This window comes from Phalaenopsis equestris, unplaced genomic scaffold (genome assembly GCF_001263595.1).
Source record: "Phalaenopsis equestris unplaced genomic scaffold, ASM126359v1 Scaffold000196, whole genome shotgun sequence".
NCBI lineage: Eukaryota > Viridiplantae > Streptophyta > Magnoliopsida > Asparagales > Orchidaceae > Phalaenopsis > Phalaenopsis equestris.
Window position 1 is genome coordinate 351,765 of NW_018164638.1, and position 23,245 is coordinate 375,009.

The window sequence follows — 23,245 nt, forward strand, 5'->3', positions numbered from 1 at the left end:
AAATGAGCCCTATATATATATATATATATATAAGCATCCAACAAAGAAGCCTCCCATAAATATAGATTCATCCAAGAGGCTCAAATTCCAATCTTAATTGATAGAAAAATAGTAGCTAAAGCTTGATAAGTTTCTTCCAATCTTTGACTATCCACCAGAAGTGAGACAAAATCAAAACATTGTTCCCCCACCAAAGAAAATCACTTTCATCTGAAAATATCATCAAAGCAAGAAGAGAGTCAAGATATCCAATTTCAAGAAAAATAAATATAAAGATAAAAATCAAAAACATACACCGACTGAAAAGAACAAAAGACTTCTAAAGGTAAAACTTCTTACAGATATTAGTGAACATTAAATTTGAAAGTATGGTTGAATTCTAATTAACGGATAGAAATCATCACATCTCAAGTTATCTGAGATTACCAGTGAAAGACCAAATATAAATGAATTTTTATCAACATGTATCTGAACAACACAATCCAAATATGATAAAAAAGAGTCAGAAGCCAAAATATGAGAATATCTAAAAGAAAACATTAGCCAAAGACATTCACTAAAATCAAAATAAAAAATAAAAAAAAAACCATAAAGAGTAAAAAAAAACCTGCCAACAAAAAATTAACCCATATAACTAAATACATCCAACTAAGAAAATCAAAATAAAAAATAAAAAATAAACCATAAGAGTAAAAAAAAACCTGCCAACAAAGAATTAACCCATATAACTAAATACATCCAACTAAGAAGTAATAAATCAAGCAAAACAACAAAGCGAAAATAACCACAAAAAGGAACACCAAATGTTAGCTAAAAAAAATCACCAACCAAACAAAGCTTTCAAAAACAACCTCAAAAAATAAAAGAACAATAAAAACAAAAAAAGCCAAAACAAACTTTATTTTGTCATTGAAAAAAAACCAATAAAACCAAAGACAACCTCATATTTGAAAAGCAACTCTAATTAATTATTTCCATAAAATAGAAGCATTAGAATGATTATAAACCAAAATAAAATCATAATGCTCATTCAGTCAACAAGCAAGAAAAGAATAAGTGTTAAACATTATCTAAATGGGCTTTGCTTTGCACATAAAGGTAATATTATCTAAAGAAGAAAGGTCAACGTCGTCTTTATGTTTAGGCATATTAACAATACTCATGGCAATCATATTCAAACTCCTACTATTATCATTATTATATAAAAAAATTGTATTCAAAGAAGAATTTTTTTTCTAAATAGAAAAACAAAACCAATAATAAAGATAATTTAAATTGGTATAACTAAATAGTTTTAATATCCCAGCCGCGGAAAGTAATTTTTTTCTTTCAATCAACAAACCATAAATGTAACTTATCTAAAAGCTTACCACAATCAACAATCAAAAACCTAGAGGGCTTAATAGTAACCCCCAGTAATTCTAAGGCCTTGTTTTTGTTGGAAAAATCAATCTAATGATATAAAACACGTTGAATATTAACAACAACAAGTTTGAAAAAACAAATAGATGATTTGGTTTTCTTGACATGAAACTAGAAGAATTGCTCTTTGTTGTTAGCTTTCCCACAGTATGTCACCAGCATAAATAAGATGAGAAATAGGATAGTCATCCTGAAAAATAATAGCATCATTACCAGCATTATTTTGAGAATTAAAGGCAAAAGATAAAGAATCCATAATAATGAAAAAAAGATAAGAGGAGAAGGGACTTCTTTGCCTTAATCTTGAAGAGGAAGGAAAATACACTTTCATTTTAGAATTGATAATAACAAATGTTGACATCACTTTTGATGACATGTGTGGAGAGTCCTCTTGAATGCTACGGGATTGAGTTTTACTCATTTATAGTCTCCCATAATCTAAGACATTTGTTCAAACTTCCTAGTATGTGCCTCGAGCACAGAACATGGATCGGTATTGATTCAACCATACCTGAGAGAGTTCTCCATTGGGTGATGATAATTTTGACACGGGACACATCCAATGTCCATTTTAGTGTTTAAAGACTATGCTTTATCCATTCAGAGCCTCTCGTGTTCAAGGGCAGTTATAGAACTTCCCCACGTACATTCTGGGTAAAGTCATGGTTAGGGTTATTACCCCCACGCGGTGGTTCAGGACACCCGTTGACATTAAAACCCCCTGATATAAAATCTATTAAATATTTATTTTTGAAGTTATGAGGCCATAATTTAATCATACTCAATTCTTCTTCAATTTGAACACAAGTAACAACTTTAGTATTCAGCTCAATTCTCCTTCAATTTGAACACAAGTAACAACTTTAGTATTCATATATATAATCACTTGAACATAAGTCATATCAACACCTTTCCTCTCAAGAACTCCCAAAGGATATAAAGGATATCTATTGGAACCTTATAGGATATCTCTTGAAACCTTATCGTAAGCTTATTCTAAATCAATAAAAATCAAATCTAAATTCTCCTTATTATCTCTAAACTTCTTCATCAAACTTCTCAATAAATGTATAGCTTCCATAGTAGACCTGTAAATTGATTATGAGAAATTTTTGTGATGTGTCTTAACCTATGTTCAATTACCCTCTCCCATAATTTTAAAGTATGACACATCAACTTAATTCCTCTATAATTTGCACACTCTTGTGCATCCCCTTTATTCTTAAAAATGGGGACCATTTATTCCTTAAAATGGGGACCAAAATACTCTTCCTCCACTCCTTAGGCATCTTTTTAGTTTTTAAAATAATATTAAAGAGTTTAGTAAGCCAAGAAACTCCTAAATCTCCCAAACATTTCCATACTTCAATTGGGATATCATCAGGTCCTACAGACTTTCCACTGTTTATTTTCTTTAAAGCTTCCTCAACTTATTTTTTACTAATGCGACGGTAAAAATAAAATGGATTATTATTATTAATAATATTAAGATCACTAAGCTTGATCGTATTTTCAGAAACTTCATTAAATAGATTATCAAAATAACTCACCCACCTATGTTGAATATCTTTTTCTAAGAAAATCACTTTTTGATTTTTATCTTTAATACACTTGAGTTAAATCTTTACTTTTCTTCTCTTTTTGTTTGGCTAGTTTATACATATATTTTTTACCATCTTTAGTATCTAATTTATTATAAAGAACATTAAAAGCAGAATTTTCAGTGTCACATTGTCGGCACTATTTTTGGTGTGGGGTTTGCCGCTCGAGTTAAATCTTTACTTTCCTTTTCTTTTTATTTGGCTAGTTTATACATATATTTTTCACCATTTTCAGTGTCTAATCTATTATAAATATCGTTAAAAGCAGAATTTTCAGCGTCACATATTGTTCTTTTAGATTTTTTGCGGGTCGTTTAATATTTTTCTCAATTCTCTAAGTTTTTATATTTAAACCAATTTTTACAACATAACTTCTTATATTTTATCTTTTCTTGCACATTATTATTTCACCACCAACTATTTTTATTTAAAAAAACTTTTTCTTTTAATTCTCCAAGTACATCTTTTACTACTTGTTTAACAGTATGTTACTTTATCCCACATAGCATTTGCTTCATCATAAACATCCCAAATTTTAAAATCTTGAATTTTATTCATAAAAATAATTTTATTTTAAAATCTCGATATTATAGAATAAATATAAAAAACTAAATTATATATATATATATATATGTATTCATTTATTAACTCAATCAGTCACCCTCATATGCCTAATTATTTGAGGACCGCTCTCACTACTGGCAAACTGGCTAGATGGAGATTTGAATTTATCACTTGAGGGGACTTACAACCTTCAAAGATACATATATATATATATATAATTTGAACTTATATGTACCGCTTACCCAGATCATTTAGTCGGGCATCTGCTTATCAATTGTAAGTTCTCTCTAGTATGAGGTTCGATTTCCCCCGAATGTAGAGTGTGGTACTCGAATTATAGGATGATCATGGCTTGTATCATAGCCTATGGCAATTCCTTATATATATATATATGTATTCATTTATTAACTCAAAATGAAGTTAAATTATTCATATGCAACACAACAAAATTAATCCATATAGATGAGCGATAATTTATAAACAAATCAAACACCTTAATTTAACAAGGAAAATATGATTATGAGCTCATAAGCACAATCAATAACAGAGAAAAATTATATATGATTTCATCGAAAGAAAAACAGTTCATCTCTTAACACTTTCTGCTAAACAATATAACAGTATTCTGACATTCAATAAATTAAATAAATTTTAAATTAATATAAAAAAAAGGTTTCCCTCAAAAGGGTGCATAAGATATGAGCAAAATTGAAACTCTTCACTAATTACTTCATGGTCCCTCTAATAGTTCATCTGAAGGCACAGCGTAGCTCCAGATATCTGCAGTTACGAAAGCCATTAAAAAGGCAAAATTGATGCTTCAAGCAGTTATAATGTTACCATGATGGGACATTTACATATATTCAACCCAATTCTTATGTATTTACATATCTAACACCTCAACTTTACTTTTTTACATTCATACCACCCAAATCTTTCATATAACATCAAAAATACCGTTAGTAACTTCTAAAATGTGAAATACACATTTCATGCATGGCATAAATGTAAAAATTAAAATTTAGATATTAGCTATAAGATGGTGATGAGACTCATGCATGGCATAAATGTAAAAATCAAAATTTAGATATTAGCTATAAGATGGTGATGAGACTTGCAATGCCTTGTGGCGTGGAATGTTGGCCGATGAAGGAGAATTATAAAACTAAGTGAAGTGTTGTTGAGATGAGAATGCTTAGATGGATGGGCTGAATATATCCGTGAAAGTGTTGGTGTAGCCACAAAATTAGAGACAGTCATCTTAGATTGTTTGGTTACATTAAACGTCAACTATCCGATGATCCAATTAGGACAGTAGATGTTTTAGATTCAACTTATATTAAGAAAGGTAGAGGTGGATCTAAAAAGACTTGGGCAAGTTGTTAGAAACATGATCTTAATTTATTAGAATTAAATGAAAATATGGCATTCAGTGCGACGCAATGGAGAGCAAAGATTCATGTAGCCGGCCTCACTTAATGGGATAAAGCCTATTGTTGTTGTTGTTGTTGTTGATATGTAAATATATAGCAATTAAGTTGAATGTATGTAAATCTACCTACCATGATTTAGATTTAGGATTTCAATCAAAATATCAAATGCAATTCATTTAGCCGTTATAATTTGTAAAGTCTATGATATGTTGCGACATATTCAGCTCCAAGGAATAGAGGGAAAACCCATATTTTCAAACCAATGCCAGCTTAACGGTCAACTAATTCAAAAACAGGAATATTTATATAAATTTCAAACAATTCTGATGTATTTATATATCAAACATCTCAACTTTGATATTTGCCTAAATAACCTCCGATTATTTAAATCACATACAAAAATATGACTAAATCAAACTTTTTAAACCGAAATACACCTTTTCATACATATGTTTTGAAGTGATTGAGATGATAAAGCATTACACAAATAACTATCAAAATTGAGGTGTGATATATGTAAATACATAAGAATGTGTTATATTACATAAATACCAGTTCAAATATATGTACAAGAGAATACTGTAAAGTGAAAAAGAGTATTACCATTGAGAAGTTTCAAATTATTGATATCCCTGAAGAAATGAACAATTTTGAATCAGCTCCTCCACTAACTACACTATCATCTTTCCACCAATCTGCACACAGTACCTGAATCCATCCAAAGAAATAAATCAAAATGCAAAAAAAAAAAAGGAACTTAAATATGGGCAGAAAAAAGATGAGTAATAACTACCTTATCCTTATGTGCATCTATTTTCGCTAAAGGCCACTGAAACAAAAAATATTTCTCAAATAATATCAGTATGCAGAAGAGGAAGACTAACTTTGATGATTAGTTAGAGCACAGAAGAATTTACATACGCTGCACACAATATCTAACACCTAACCTTCAATATTTACACACAACATTTTGGTGCTTTAAAGCTATGTATGAAAAGGTGCATTTGACTTTAAAAAGCGGTAATCGTGTTATTTTTTATGCTATGTGTGTCAATATGAAAGTTTATATGTGACATATGTATATAGATAAAAATTGTGTGCTACGTATGTAAATATCCCTAGCACATATGACGAATATGGTACCATACCGCAGTTCTCAAATCCCATAACATAACCTTCCCATCATAAGAAGCCGAAAGCAAGTGAAATATGGATCTCGGGTGCCATTTACAAGCACTAATCCAAAGCGAATGAGACGAGAATTGAAAAATTGGCGCCGAACTACCTGAAATAAATAGAATCAAATTCATAAAACTTGAAGAGAAATTTAGATTTGCAGGAAATTAGGCTCTTGGGATTATTTACTCGGCCTGCGGGGGTCCCAAACTCGCAAGACATGATCCGAACCTCCAGCAGCAATAAGTGCGGACCCTTCACCTCCAACATCGAGGCAATTCAGAGCTTTCCCACAAACCTGCTCGACAGTATGGTTGAAGTTTCACGACATCAGTTGCAGTATATACACAATATTCTAATGTGGCATCTACATACATCCCACCCAATTCCTATTTATTTACATATCTAACGCCTAAACTTTTTTATTATTATTTTTTTATTTTATACCACCCAAATTGTTCATATCCCATCAAAAATACCACAATTTTAAGTTTTAAAAAGTGAAACGCACCTTATCAAGCATAGGTAAGGTAGTATGTATGTAAAAATTTAAGTTTAGTAGATGTGCAAATACATAGAAATTGAGTTCTATGTAGGTAAATCTTCCTATTCTAAAGTGAAAATTTCATACTTGTCACAACAAAGTATTTGAGGCTCACCGATCTAAGAAACAAATATTGTGCCATAGAAAGCTAAAACATCATTTGCTACAAATAAAAGTTTGAGTTACCAATTCTCGCAAGTTTGAATAATCTGAAAAAAATATAGTTCATATTCTGAATTTGAAGACTGCAAATACAGGCTTTATTCCAAACAAGAATACAAATAATATGCATTTCAAAACCTCCAATTTGAATGCATAAACATAGCTTTGTTATGCTGAACAAGATTTTCTAATATTTAAAGAGGCATTTAAAAATATACCACCCAATTCTTAAGGATTTACAAATCTAACAAATAACAACTAAACTTTAATTTTTACATTTATACCACCCAAATATTTCATATCACATTAAAAATACCTACGTGTGAAATGCACCTTTTCATGCATGTGTAGGGTGGTATGTCTGTAAAAATTAAAGTTTCAGTGTTAGATATTATGGAAAACTGAGAAGATCCATTCTTTCGCTTTTCCCTCTCTCTCGTGGGCCATCCAGCCACCTCCAAACTTTAGAGGATTTAATTGGGACAACTTAGAAAACCTTTAGATTAGTTTATTCCCTCTCTACTTTATGACATTCTATTTTTTATTATAGGATTAACTTCTTTCCTAATTTAGGGTGGATATATTTGATAAGTTTGTAAATAAGGAGAGATTGGTTTCTCCGTATATCTATTCTCTAATTGCGAATAATGGATAAAGCAATTTTCCTCCCCAAGTAAATTCTACAGATATGTAAATACCAAAGAATTGAGCGGTAAGTATGTAAATCTTCCTACTTAAAATTAAACGTTTATATCTTACCAAATTCGATGTTGCTTTCTCTGATGGAACATCCCAGATTCTGATAGAATGGTCCCATGATGCTGAATATATGGTTTGAGGCTCTAACCAGACGATAGATGATACACACTGTGTATGACCAACAAGATCTGCTGTAGCTTCCGCCTAAGAGATAATAATGAGAAGATTATGATAAGTAATTGTAACTGAGAAATAAAAACCCATGATAAATCAAATTTTCATACATTATTTTTAGACGGGAAAAACAAAAATTCTACATGATATAGCCAGAAAAATAAAGCAGAATTTGAAACTTGATGAAGATTACAATTACATACAAATATAAAAATTTAGTTTCAGCCAACCATAATCACAAGGGATACATGAAAAAAAAAGTAAAAATAAAGAAGTGTACATAAAAATCATAGATTTCATGGATTACATCGAATGAACGAAATAATGTGGAAAATTTGAAAAAATTGAAAATTCCATAGCAGCATACATATAATACACACTTCCTAGTCTCAGATGGCCATCTGCTGAGTATAAAAAATAGCGACATGTAGTGTAGAAGCAATTTTGTTGATCTATTTGATAATTATAAAGCATCCCTAAGAATTCAAACACATGCAGGCAAACTAGTGGGGTTCATGACTAAAGGTTATTAGTTCACCTTTTTTTAGGGGCATTTACATATATAACACACAATTCTTTTATATTTACCTATCTAACATCTAAAATATCATCTTTATACTTATAAAACTTTGGTGTGATGACGCTATGCTTGAAAATGTATATTTGCTTTTTCAAAAGTAGGTGATAGTGGTATAATTTATGTGATATTAAAGATTTGAGTACAATGCATGTAAATATTAAAGTGCAGGTGTTAGATATTTAAATACAAAAGAATTGTGGGGTATCTTCGTAAATGTCCCTTGCCGCCCACTCTCTTTTAGGGTGTGTTTGGGGTAGTGGTGCGGTGCCGCGCCGCGGTTTTTTCGGTTTGGCAAAAGTTTATTTTGTCTGTAGAAAGCTGTGTTTTGCCACCTAAACTAGTAGAAAGTTGCAACCTGATTTTAAAAAAAAACTATAATAGCCGCCACAACTTTTTGAAAAACAATTTCTTCTGCAGCAGCTTCAATCTTTAAAACAATTGCAGCTGCTCCCAAACAGACTCTTAATTTTGCAAGTGCAATGAAAGTATCATTCTTTTTTTTTTCCATTTTTCAAATCATCATACAATACAATATGTCCCTTTGTTAAGATCTTCTTGATCGTATGTACATGAATTAGACGAATTATGCTGCCCAAAAAAATAGGGACATTTAATTATATAGCAATTAAACAAAAATATGGTTGCATATACCTCCAATTGTGGCTCGTCAACATTAGTTATAAGCCTTCTTCGCTTTATTGACACAGAGTCGCCATCTCCTTCAGAGACAACTTTCCACAACTTGATCGAACTATCCCACGAGCCTGAGCATACCTAAATGGGGATAGATCCTTTACTTAGCATCAAGGTCATGAGAAAAAAATCAAAGGGGTATTTACATACAAAGCATATAATTCTTATGTATTTACATACCTCACACCTAAACTTTCATATTTCAAGACATAGTACTCAACTTTTTAATATGACTTCAAAATAGCACTATTACCACTTTTGAAAAGTCAAAACCACCTTTTCATGCATAGTTTTAAAGCACCAACATGAAATGTATGTAAATATTAAAGTTTTGGAGTGAGATATGTAAATACATGAGAATTGTGTACTACTTGTGTAAATATCCAAAACACGAAACATGATCAAAAGAACAGAATCATAATTAGAAAAGAAAATATAAATGAGCATCCAACCATATCTCCAGAAGGAATAGCTGAGATGCTCTGCACTGAGGATGTATGCCCCCTGAGAATTTTAAATGCTCCAATCCTAACTGGATTATCAGCAGATTCCGCTACATCAAACTTCATTTCATGAAAGATCAGTATGGGAAAAAAAAATGAAGGGCCATTTGGGATCATTTTTGTTTTCATCTTATTTTATTTCTTTGTTTATGTTCTAATTTGAAATGAAGCTTGCTTGACTTTTTGATTAAAGTACAGTTATTTTTTAAAAGTCTTAAAAGTTAATTTGAGTGTTTTCAAAAATATACTAATTTGTTTTTAAAACAAAAAAATAAAACACCTTAAAAACACATCAAACAAACATGTTTTAAAAATAAAAGAAAAGATTAAAAAATATAAAATAGAAACAAAATTGATCCCAAACAAGCCCCAAGTTTTTAATGAATGAATCTAGATTAGCATGTATCATACCATCCATAGCCTCAGCGTCTTGTCTTTTGAACCAGTGGCTATACAAATGTCATTACGACTAGAATTTCCTGAGAAAATATAACTTAGCAAAATTATATAAAGCATAAAGCAGTTGGCAAAAAGAACACAAGTATATGAGGAAAAAAATGCAAATATCGACAAGCAAAATATTATTGAATTAACAACCTTTTTGATTGATTACACAGACAGATGTAATTGCACCATTATGCCCTTGCAAGCTATGCGTGCAAAATGAACCATCTTTCCATATCCTAATGAAAAAAGTCACAAAGATAAATTATGCATTTTTTTATTTTTTCATTTGGTTTGCAGAGGGGATGCAACAAATCTCAAGTGACAAGAGAAGCAAAAAATCTACCGTGCAAGATTATCATAGCAACCAGTCAAAACAAATCTGCAAAAGCAGAAAATTAGCAGCATGAAATAAAAAAAAAAATTGATGGATAAAAATGCATATGTGATGCAGCAAGTATCAATGAGGCTTCAAATAATGGTAGAGTAACCAAAAATACAACTATTGTAACATAACACAAAAGGATACAACAGGAATAATAGTGTTTTTTTCGAATTATTGACTTGTTTATTATTAAAGCAATTACAAAGATATTGAGATGAGGAAATAATTCTTAAGCATCAGCAAATATCAAGAAAGCAAAACATAAAAATGCTGATAAGAAATATAATTGATAGTCGTAAAAGCATCAATTTTAAGTTATCACAACACACAGAATACTTTAAAAATGTTGAATGATACTAACCATTCTTTTAAAAGAGGAGAATGCAATATTGGAAATGCTGCAATTCAATTTTAGCAAATAAAATGCTGTTGCAAACAAATTGATGAAACAAAAGAGAACTGATCTACCATCTATTAAAGAGTCTGCCTTGAGCTTAGAGTCATATCAATGATAATAATTTTTATTTACTTATCCCCAAATCACAAATAAAAAATAAGAGCATTTACATACATAGCACACAATTCTCATGTATTCATATATCTAAAACCTAAACTTTTGTATTTACGCATAGCACTCAAATCTTTAATAGCACTATTACCACTTTTTAAAAGTGACTTTTTAAAAGTGAAATACAAAAGTGAAATACACCGTTTCATGCATAGGTTTGAAGTACCAAAGTCTTATGTACGTAAATATGAAAGTTGAGGTGTGAAACATGTAAATACATAAGAAATGTGTGCTACATATGTAAATTTCACTAAAAAATAATACTCCAAAAGGTAGAGCTCACTTTCTCTTAAATTAGACAAAATTAAACATATTAAATTAGCATAAATGCTCAAAATAAATCAAACGATATATAAAAAAAAACAATATTTTTACATCATACATGATGAGCACTATAGCAATCTCCAACCATGCAATATGAGTCTCATTCTGGAAGTTAATGATGACAGGCATAAAATTATAAAAAAAAAGGTTCATAAGATTAAACTAGGACCAAAAATAATATTTAGATCGAGGATATAAATGTAAATACCTTGGATTAGATCCATCTATTGAGCTGACCCAATCATCATGCAAATGTGGATCTTCATGCTTTCGAGGAGCTACAGCCCTTATATATTCTATTTCAAGTATTTTTTCCTGCAAATACAACACATCAGTTACAATGCATGTAAATTGTAAAGTTTGGGTGCTAGATAAATAAATACATAAGAATTGTGTGGTATGTTTGTAAATGCGCCTAATATAAAGGTCATGCATACTTACAGCAGATATACTCTTCACAAGAAGAAATTGTTCTAGCGGCATTCGAATAAGTTCTCCATCAATTAGAAAATCAAAAGGTGTAGTTTCGAACTCTGCATTGCCTAATTGTAACAAGCATAAATATAAAGCAGCCATTAACATTAGAAACATTGACCTCGTGCATTAAATACTATGCAGATTTACATACATACCACTCAATTCTTATGTATTTACATAAAATTTAATTTTTACATATATGCCACCTACCTATGAATGAAAAGGAGTATTTAATTTTTTAAAAGTTAAAATAGCCGTATTGTTTATGTGATATAAGAGATTTGGGTGGCTTAAATGTAAGAAAACAATTTAGGCGTTATATATGTAAATATATAGGAATTGGGTGGTATTTATGTAAATGCCCCAAAATAATATATGAATCATTCTAGACAAGCTGATGCTAGTTGTTCAACAAATAGAACAATGTGATACAAATCTTGAAATTGACCATCTAATTTACATAAAATTGTAGATTGGGAATTTGAAAAATGTTGGCGACTAAAAGGTGGCCAGGCTTTACGCTAAAACATGTAAAACGATTTTTTTTAGCAATATAAATTATGTTATCTTCCAAAATTTCACATCTTCTTGTTTTAATCCAAACCATGGAATTAGGAAATGCTTGGGGATCGCTATTTGAGTGATTTGCTCCCCTTCTCACTGCTTCTCCTCTTCGCCTTTATTTAAATCCTAAATTTTAAAAATATCTACCAAACAATTCACTGTGATTCTACTATAGTACAATATATAACTATTATGCGAAAACAATGCGGAAACATAGAAATTTACACAGCAACAATCAAACACAAAGATTTATGTGGTTCGGAGTTAAATTGATTCGCCTACGTCCACAGGGAGGGAGATTCTATTAGCATCGAATAGAAGAAAGAAAAACGGCTTGGGGTTACAACTCAAGGTTTCACCATAATTCTCTCATGAACACTAAGTCCTCTTTTATAGAGGAGGCTTAGAGCATATAAAGAAAGAAATAAAAAAAAAAGAAAACAAATAAATTATAATAAAACCATTAAATATAATAATCTTCATCCCATTTCTTACCTTCAAATTAGTGAGAGATGGTCAAATGAGCACCAAAACTCCAATTCAGCCGCACCAAGATGGTTGCCTACGTATCCCCTCCTAAAGGGATCAAGTTTCGCGTAATTCTTCAATATGCCCTCCTGGGCAATCAAACCTGAGCTTAAACGTTCACCAAATTTATGCATTAGATGAACTTCTGGACCAGTAGGACCTTCGTGAGCATGTCCACTGGATTCTTCTTTATATATACCTTCTACAACAGAACATTGTCTTCTTCAATCAAGTTCCGAACAAAGTGGTATCTCACATCAATTTTCTTGGAACGAGCATGATGAACTAAATTTGTGGCCAAGAATATTGCACTCAGACTATCACAGAATACCGTCAGAAATTCTTGATCAACTCCCAAGTCATTCAATAGATCATGCATCCATATTGCTTCTTTCATCGTCTTTGTGACTGTCATGTACTCACCCTCCGTAGTAGACAAAACAACAATAGACTGAAGAACTGACCTCTAACTGACTGTACCTCATGTCAATATGAATAAATAACCAATCGTAGTAGAGAAAGCAACAATATCAATATCACCTGCATAGTTTGAGTCAGTGTAGCCTACACACAAATCTGCACTGGATGGCTGCCTCTCAAATACCAAGCCAACATCAATTGTACCCTTCAAATAACTCAGAATAATCTACACATCTTGTCAATGATTCATTCTCGGATCATGCATGAACCTACTCACAACACCAACTACTTATGTAATGTCTGGTCTAATACAAACCATGACATACGTCAGACTGCCCAAAAGAACCGATCGCATATCTTTGTCTTTTGATCATCTTTAGGACACTGATCTGAACTCAACTAAGTGAGATGCAATGGGTAGACTCACCGCCTTACTCAAGTCATCAACTCCAAATTGCTTATGCACCTTCTGAAAATAAGCTTCTGACGAAATACAAACATTTTCAGTTCTCGTGTCCCTCAGAATCTCCATGTCAAGAATTGTGCGAGCTTCACCAGTTCCATTTTAAAATATTTGGATAGTCGATTCTTCATTCCATCAACCTCAATCTGACTTGCAGATACAATCAATATATCATCAACATATAGAAGCAAGTAAATGAGCTCATCATCACCCAACTTCTTGAAATATGCACAATTATCATACTGGCTCCTCGTACAGTCATGTCCCCTCATGAACTGATCAAACTTTTCATACCATTGTTGTGGTGACCCTTACAAAGACTTGTTCATTTTGCAAACCAAGTCTTTTGATACTCATATATAGGTGGCTGCAACATGTAGATCTCCTCTTGCATTTTTCATACCACTATTGTGGTGACCCTTACAAAGTCTTGTTCATTTTGCAAATCAAGTCTTTTGATACTCACATATAGGTGGCTGCAACATGTAGATCTCCTCTTGCAATTCTCCATCTAGGAATGCAATCTTCCCATCAAGTTGTTCCAAGATCGAGCCATAATATGCTACGAGTGCTAAGAAAACACGAATTGATAGATGTTTGACCACAGGAGCGAACACTTCGTCATAATCAATCCCTTCTCATTGTGCAAAATCTTTTGTCACTAATCTTGTTTTGTACCTCACATCAACTTCATGAGATCCTTATTTATTTGCATACACCCGTTTGCACCTGATGATTTTATTTCTCAGAGGAAGCTTCACCAACGTACAAGTACCATTCTTCCGAAGAAATTTCATCTTTTCATCTATTGCTGCTCTCCAAAGATCACGGCTTGGGCTTTCCACTGCTTTTTTTATAGTAACAATGAATTTTTGTCCCTATAACTGAAAGTGCAAATGCAATGTGATCCACCAACTAAGCTAGTTTTGGGATATTCTGGTGTCTGGTCCTGTTCCTTGTAATAGAGTCCATCCTCAACATTTTCTTTCACCACCTTCTAAGCATTATCAACAGATACATCTTGAGCTGCAACTGAATCAGATATCTGATTCAGAGTGGACGAACTTTGTAAAAGAAATGGAGTTTCATCAAACTTCAACTTTTGTTGCATATATGTGGTCCCAGTATAACTCTTCACCTACTTTAAGTTTTGATTTTTCAACAAGTTTGTCTTGTTGAATGTAATATCCCTGCTAATGACAACTTTCCTTTTTGATTGATCATATAGCTTGACGCCCAATGAAGATCGCATTCTTTGCTCGTGGTTCTAGTTTATCATTCTGCACATGGTCGTAAGCTAAACATTCAAACACTCTCAAGTGCTCATAATCTCTAACAAGATGCCCTATCCACATCTCATTTGGGGTCTTCTTCCCAATAGCTGCGGAAGACAGGCAGTCACCAAGTGACAGACATAATCAATGGCATCGGTCCAATGATTCTATCCAACCCAACATTAGATAACATACAACGAACTTTCTCCACCAAAGTTCGGCGTCCTCTTTGTTAACCCATTTTGATGTGACGTCTCTCGAACAGTGAAGTGGTGTTCTATCTCAACTCTCTGACACTTGCAAGAACGTATTCAAACTGTATTCGTCCTCATTGTCTAATCTGATACATCGGATTATTTTACCAGCCCAAATCTCAATCCACTTTATCCAAGTTATGAAAATTTCTAGCACTTCACTTTTGTTATGCCCAAACATACATGGAGTAATCATCAATAAAGAAGACGTATCTTCATCTGTTGAATGATGTTATCTTTGTCAGCATTTCGCTTTTACGTTTCATGGTGTAAACTCAAGCATATCTGGAGTAGTCGTCAATAAAAAAGACAAAGTATCTACGCCCACTGAATGATGTTGTCTTCGTTGGGGCCTAAACATCTGTGTGAGCATAATCTAAATTATCTTTGTACGGTGAATGACAATCTCAAAAGATCTTCGTGTCTTCTTGTCAAATACACAAAGTTCACAAAAATCAAGCTTGCAGGTACTCGCTCCTTTCATCATTCATTTTTTTCACCAAAGTCTGAAGTGAAACCTCTCCAGCATGAACTAAGTGCATAAACCACTAGATAGTGGCGTTAGAAAAATTATCTGCAACAACATCCATTCTAGTCACTGTAATACCCTGAAGATAGTGAACATAGTGATGACAAACTACCTTCATAAAAATCATTGCTTCACGACATATCCTCAGAACTTCTGCTTCAATAACTATCTTGTAGCCCTTGGAATCTAAAGCCCCAATTGACAATAAATTCTTTATCATATTTGAAACATATTTAACATCAGTTAACTCCCTCACACTATCGTCCATCCTGATAAAAAATACTCCCTACACCAATATAACAAGTTTAATCTTTGTCCGCAGTCACTACACCACTATCTAGCTTCTTTTATATGCAGAATTATCATCGATGATGACAAATATGATAGATGACAATTGTAACCAGAATCAAACACCAATCATCTGTAAACAAACTATGAAATTCTGCAAATAGTGATACATTTAAATCCGCCTCTTCACATATTTTCACAATGAAATTGGTTTTTTCCTCATATGCAACTTCTTTTCTCTTCTCTTTCAATTTCGGACAATATTTCTTCCAATAATCAATCTTTAAACAGAAAAAAAAATATTGATTTTTCCCAAGGTTACGCCTACAAGATTTGCCCTGCTTTTAAGAAGTGTTGCCGCTGTCATTTTTATTTGATCAATTCTTCTTTTTCTCAGATTTATCGCGTTGGTGTAGAAAGACCTCAGATGATTTCGTCTTTGCGAACTCCTTGTCTATTCAACGAAACTCGTGATTCAACAATGACGTAGTTAATTTGCCATAATTTAAAACCTTCTTCTCATGAACGAGAGTTATAGTTAAGTTTTCGTACTCATCTGAGAGCAAATTCAACAGAAGAAACGTCTTGTCTTCATCTCCAAACTCATACAAAATTAACAGATCAACCAACAACTTTGTGAAGTCATTTAAGTGTACATCAATAGAAACCTCCATCTCATATGAAAGCTGTAGAGTCGACGCTTCATATGAAGGTGGTTCTCCACGCTCTTCGTGAGATATTTGTTATCCAATATTCTCCACAATTTTCTTACAAAAGTCTTTATCATCACCCCATATTTGATCTCTTCAGGTAGTCAATTTTAGATCAAGCCACAAACACTCGTGTTAATCTTCAACCAATCTCTCTCTAACACCTCTTCAAAACATTCCTCACTATGCAAGACTTCCTCCAGATTCAAAGAACACAGCGCATTCACCACATCGTATTGTCGCATGCCAAAATTTCATTTGTCATCAAATTTCATAACACCAATTTTGACAGAATTCATAACCACCTGATGAATTGACTTTTTCACTGTTATGATAGTTGTTGAAAAACCTAACATCATGCTATAGTTTATTGTTTTAACAGTTGGAACCACTTTCCCAAAAAAAATCCTCTAGCAAAATACTTGGAAAAAAAGCAAACAAACAACTAAAAAAATATTATCTAAAAATAAATAAAAAATAATATTTCTCTATTTTTTCTTTCTGAAAATTTATTTTCTTTTATTTTTTTTCTTTTTTCCCTGAAATTCTTTAACTCATAAATTTTTCTTTTGATTCCTAAGCTTTCTTTTTTCTTCACTTTGCCTTCAAAGCATAAAATGTTTCCTTCTTTTCTGGCTTTGAGAACAAAAATCTTCCTTTTTCTGGCTTTTGCACAACTCTTCTCCACGCGCAGCTCTTTCTCCAACAAGAAAAGGAACTTTTCCCAGTCCAGGCTTTCTGGTCCCCGCCGACTGCCTTTAGAACCTCATCGGAAACACCACCTGCCGCAACTAGAGCCGCCGCTCGCTCTGGTCCACGCAAAACCTCGGTTGGACCACGTGTGTTCCCTGCCAAGCCTCTATCTAATTGCGCCAGACCTCGCCGCAACCTTCAAATCTACCGGCAAAATAAGTTGGACCATCTGCTTCAAAAAACTTCGGCAACACACATCGGATTTGTTGTCGTCGACACTGAACCTCATTTCGATCACGAGCCCGAAGCTTTGACATCAATTTTTATGCGAAAACAATGCGGATGTATATAAATTCACATATTAACAATCAAGTACATAGAATTATGTGATTTCGGTGTTAAATTGAATCGCCTATGTTCAAGGGTAGGGATATTCTACTAGCACCATATGGGAGAAAGAAAAAACGGTTTTGGGTTACACCTCAACCCCTCTCACCATAATTCTCTCGTAAACACCAAGTCCATTTTATAGAGTAGGCTTAGAGCATATAAAAAAACAAATCAATCATAATAAACTCATTAAATATAACATTAACTTCAACAAATTTTCAAGATTTACCCACAACTAGATTTACTAAATCTGGATTTACAATATTTACTGAAACTTTCTTTAATTAGATCACACATGAAGCCAAACAGCTCCAAAAAAACAACATCAGTATGGATGTAATGACAATGAGCATAACAAATGCGCAGCATAAACATGCATGAAAATAAAAACTTAGAGGCATGCGATAATCAACTGAAACATTGAATGCTATATCGCAAATAGTGAAAAGCAAAAAAGCTAAAGACAGAAACAGTACTGTTCTTCAGAAGAAGGTTCACAATCTCTGAGAGCCCCATTCTACTGAGATTAGCTGGAATTGCAATGGAGCTCGTCTGAACTTTAAACGGCGGAGGCAGCTTAGTCAGAAAGCGAACACGAACTTGTCTTGATAAGTCCTCGTTGATCCCATTGGAACCCATTTTTGCCGGAGAATGTTCCCTGTAAGCCTCGATCCCGTTGTTGCGTTCTCAGCTAGCTCCAATTGCGACCATATCGCGAGGGTGTTCGGTCGCAAAAGTCGACTTTGGGACGAAACAGAGGGGGAGGGACATGCGAGGGTTTCGGCGAGAGATGTTTTAATTTAATTGATTAATAATTAATAATTAATTAAAATATTATTACATTAATTATAATTAAATAAATTTATACTTATTATTTAATTCTCAATTAATAAAAAATAAATATTGATAATTTTGTAAGTAATTCTTAATTAATAACTATTTACTGTTTTTTAATAAATGACAAATTCCTATTTAATAATTAATTAGTTTAGTAATATATAATTAATTATCATAATTTTAAATAAAATATTAATTGAATTTAAAATGCTAGCCGATTTTAACTACTATTAAATATTTTAAGAAGTACGAATTTACAAGCGATTTATCATCCCCAAATTTTCATCATTTGATACGAATCTCGATGCATTGCATGAATGTCAAGATAATTTTTTTAGCTTGTGCAGGTTGTGAGACTTACTAGTATAGAAGTGTCAAAAAAAACTTTAGGAAAAAGATTAGCTTTGTAGAGTTTGATCATAAGTCTAAAAATTTAGTGATAATCCCAATAAAGACTTATGAACCCCTCACTTGCCTCCTAGAAAATCATTTTTTACATTTTATGGGCCAAATACTAATATGCAAAAACATGAGTCAAATAAAAGAGCTTTGGATCCATAAAATATCCTTAAGAATTATATATGGATAAACCCCCATACATACCATCTAAAATTTCTTATTAAATTGAGAGTGAGAAATTGCGTGAAATTCTGAAATTTTAGAATTTAGTAAAAACTATAAGCAAAGAAAAGTTTGAGATCACGAATTGTTACAATAGAAAATTGATATTGATGGAAGAATGTGAAGAATGATTTGACCTTAAGTCAGGTTTGGGACGTTAAAACAAGCAATTCTTGGGAGGCAACCTAAATGTCAGTCTTATAATGTTGTGTGTCTCTTTACTTCGAAATTGTTTTGAAATTGCTTTGAGGTTTGTGTGTTTTTCTTTAAACATATCTTGAGTGTGCTTCTGCTTTAGACTTATTGTGGTAGTTGGAAATCTCACCCAAGTTGGTTATAATTGTTATGTTCTACTTTTCATGCATATGCTTCAATATTGATTGATTTGTTGTGAATAGTTGTATTTTGCATATGATAACCATCATGTGATGGTGTTTTTTTATGCTGAATTTTGTGTTGTTAGATTCTAGATACATGTTATGCTCTTTTCTTTACTTGTAATTTTTTATGTGTCCTTAAAAGGATATAAAAATATGTTTTTTGTAGGGGGCGTGGTAATTCCCATAATTAAGCTTTTTATTGTCCTTAAAATTAGTGGCTCATGATAGAAATAATGATAATTTAACAATAGTATATAATGACTTTATTAGAAATGTGAACATTAATGTGAGCTTATAAATGAATTTTAATAAGAGCATAAAAGTAGAGAGAGGGAGAGAGAGAAAGAGAGGTAGACACGCAAGGAATGAACATTAATATAAAATGTTCATTAGCCCTTTTCTCATAAAATGTTCTCTCCATTTATTGATGAAGGGGGACAATATATGAAATTTCATGCTCGTCTTTGCTTTAATGGGGGGAGTAGATGATATTTTGGGTATTTCATAATTATATGTTTGTATTTCAGCTACCTTCATGCTCGATCGACTAAGCTTGGTAGGCTTCGGTTCAACAACGACTATTATTAGCCATGTTGAGTTGATAATGTCACTTGACCTTTAACTGACTTAAGGTCAGTAGAATTTGGCTTTGCCGGCTTAGTTTTGTCGGTCGACTATCCCACTCTGATTATTGACTTATGACTTGTGGATGAAAAAATTCGATCGATGAGATGAGATTATGCTATCAGACAAATGGTGAATCATCATAATCCGATAAGTATATCATACCTCAACAAGATGGTCCTTTGGAATGTTCTTAGCTCTCATCATTATTAATCTTTGGCCCTCCCAAAAGAATCTTGGAGAGCGTATGCAAGGTGGTTGGCAATGCTAAACTTTTTCGTTAAATTGGGTAGTGGCTATGGGCAGGTTGATGACTTTGCTCAGTTCAATTGGCTTGCCGTTGGCCTGAATGTTTAGCATCCGATGCGTCTCTAGCTTTAGCTTATGGGGCTGCACCTATTCAAGTAGGTCCCTTAGTCTTCTGTTAGCGAGTCATTTGGTCTTCTGCCATCGGATATTTTGATCTTTTGCTGACGATCCCTTCTAGTATGTTGGATCTTGTTAAGAATCATGCCGACACATTTCTGATATACATTTTCCTATTTAGAATATCTATTATGTTTAATTTATTTCATCATGCCATATATTATTGTAGTGCACCACCTTTCGGACTTGGGGCATGCATTATATATGCATGAAATGCGCATTTTAATTTTTAACAATTAAAATGATGATATTTTTTATGCGATCTGAAAAAAATATTGAGATTACAACAACAAACCTTTATCTCACTAAGTGGCTAGGCTATATGAATTGTTTTTTTTTCATTATTTATTTTTTCATTTAATTCCAGTAAGTTAATATCATTCTTTATACATCGTGCCCAAACCTATTTAGGTCTACCTCTACCTTTCTGAACATAAGTCAAATATAAATCATCCATTCTCCTAATAGGGTCATCAATGACCAACATTTGCGTAGGAATTGTGAGGTATGTATGCAATTGAGGAAAAAAAACCAACATTTGCGTAAGAATTGTGAGGTATGTATGCAATTGAGGAAAAAAAAGGGATATAAATGTAAAAAGTAACATTTTTATGTTACATAAAAAAAAAATATATATATATATATATATACATATATTGGCATGAGCAAATGATAAAAAAAATTAGGGATAATTACATACAAATATTACTATTTATAAAATTAAACCATTAAATTAATAAATTTATTAGCTGTTCTACTAATTACCAAAGAGAATTAGTACGGCACCTCTCGCCACCCACATCGTAAACGCCGTCGCCACCAACCAAGGTATATTGCAATCCCCATACCATTCCGCATCTCCCCTCTCACAGTCCACTTCTCTAACCCATCTCCGGCGAACCTCTTAACCCTCAAATGGCCGCTCAATCCCTTCACTTACTAGGCCCTATCAACCCCTCCCGTTCTCTCTTAGCTTCACATTCCCTCCGCCCGCGGCTCCTCCCCCAGCGACTCCGTTTCCCGCGCAGTTCCCCCGCCGCTCACACCCCACCTCCGGACCTCAGTCCATCACCTGCTCCGGCGATCCTTTCCTTTAACAACGGAACACCGCCGCAGCCGCATCGGCGATCGACGTCGATGCGGTGACGGAGGCCGAGCTGAAGGAGAACGGGTTCCGAAGCACGCGGAGAACGAAGCTGGTGTGCACGATCGGGCCAGCCACATGCCAAGCGGAGCAAATTGAAGCTCTCGCCGTCGGCGGAATGAATGTCGCGAGGGTCAACATGTGCCACGGCACGCACGATTGGCACCGTAGGGTTATACGCCAGGTGCGCCGGTTGAACGAGGAGAAGGGGTTCGCCGTCGCGGTTATGATGGATACGGAGGGGAGCGAGATCCATATGGGAGATCTGGGCGGGTTCGCTTCCGTCAAGGCAGAGGTGCGAAACTGCGAATCTCTTTCACAGAGCGCCATATTAGTGAACCGCTACGCTACATTAAGTAAACTTTTTTTGTTTGTATTTGGGCTACGCCTGACACGAATTGCCTTCCCATCATCAAATTGTCGGATGCCCGTGTTACAGGGATGCGCTTTTTAGGGTTCTGTCGATTCTCTTCTAGCTAAGTAGACTTATATACAACTTTCAAATTTTCGATACCATTGCAAGTGCTAGATAGTGCGCGAATGTTCATTGAGCATATGAGGCTTGTGTTGTGTTTTTGAAACGCAAGTAGAAACAGTCGAAAAAGCAACTGGAGAACAGGAAAAAAGAGAGAGAGAGAGAGAGAAGAGAATCAGGGCGGGGGGGTTTTGTTATTAGAAAATTTCTATTTAATTACAGCCCAATTGGCCAGTTTACAGGGCTAATAGCTAAATAAGCTCATAACAAACTAAGCCAAACACTAACACAAAATTATTAAGTGAAAAAATTATCGGGAATTCATCCAATGCCTCATATACTTACCATGACCGTCAGAGTTCATTTTTATGCCATCTGGTCCATCCAATGCCTCATATACTTTTCAAAAAACGGAATTTACATATGTAGCACACAATTCTCATGCATTTACATATCTCACACATAGTCTTCCATAATTACATACATAGCACTTTGGTACTTTAAACCTATGCATGATAATCTGCATTTGGCTTTTAAGAAGTGGTAATAATGTCATTTTTTGATGTGATATTAAAGATTTGAGAGCTGTGCGTGTAAATATGAAAGTTAGGCGTGAGTTATGTAAATATAAGAAATGTATGCTATGTATTTGAATGCTCCATAATTTATAGCTAACACAAAATACAAATTTAAATACATTTATTTTGCTATCTTGATCGCCGATGTGTTTGAGTAGGTTTTCTCTGAGTGGATGTAGCGATGTCTTCCGGCGGGCTCATTTCTCCATCCTTCGATGTTGCTCTTGTCCTCAAATTCATAATTTAGGTAGGTATTTATAAAATTTGAACACGAGCTTCACATCGAGCCACTAGTTAG

The 23,245-nt window shown here is 33.4% G+C and overlaps 2 protein-coding genes across 2 annotated transcripts in view; one reads left to right on the forward strand and one right to left on the reverse strand.

Moving 5' to 3' along the window:
• Nucleotides 1-4,181: 4,181 nt before the first annotated feature.
• On the reverse strand, nt 4,182-18,633 carry LOC110022545 (ribosome biogenesis protein WDR12 homolog). Its single transcript, XM_020721548.1, has 14 exons — nt 18,339-18,633; nt 11,714-11,814; nt 11,481-11,587; nt 10,342-10,377; nt 10,149-10,234; nt 9,963-10,030; nt 9,501-9,611; nt 9,007-9,129; nt 7,662-7,805; nt 6,386-6,494; nt 6,169-6,305; nt 5,814-5,849; nt 5,624-5,728; nt 4,182-4,367 (listed from the first exon to the last, which is right to left on the reverse strand). The coding sequence occupies exons 1-13, from the start codon at nt 18,499-18,501 to the stop codon at nt 5,636-5,638; spliced, it is 1,314 nt and encodes a 437-aa protein (XP_020577207.1). The 5' UTR covers nt 18,502-18,633; the 3' UTR covers nt 4,182-4,367; nt 5,624-5,635.
• A 3,228-nt stretch (nt 18,634-21,861) lies between these two features.
• Nucleotides 21,862-23,245, forward strand: part of LOC110022521 (pyruvate kinase isozyme A, chloroplastic) — a 43,561-nt gene continuing 42,177 nt past the window's right edge. Inside the window, 1 exon segment of the mRNA XM_020721504.1 lies at nt 21,862-22,189. Coding sequence (XP_020577163.1) covers nt 22,013-22,189 — 177 coding nt within the window. The 5' untranslated portion in view covers nt 21,862-22,012.

Excerpts from the sequence above, each read along its gene's own strand:
- LOC110022545 (XM_020721548.1), bottom strand. The coding sequence starts at position 18,501 with ATGGGTTCCAATGGGATCAACGAGGACTTATCAAGACAAGTTCGTGTT. Across the intron at positions 10,378-11,480 it reads ATAGATGGATCTAATCCAAG|ATTTGTTTTGACTGGTTGCT; the intron begins GTATTTACATTT and ends CTGCTTTTGCAG. Across the intron at positions 9,130-9,500 it reads CTATTCCTTCTGGAGATATG|GTATGCTCAGGCTCGTGGGA; the intron begins GTTGGATGCTCA and ends ATCCCCATTTAG.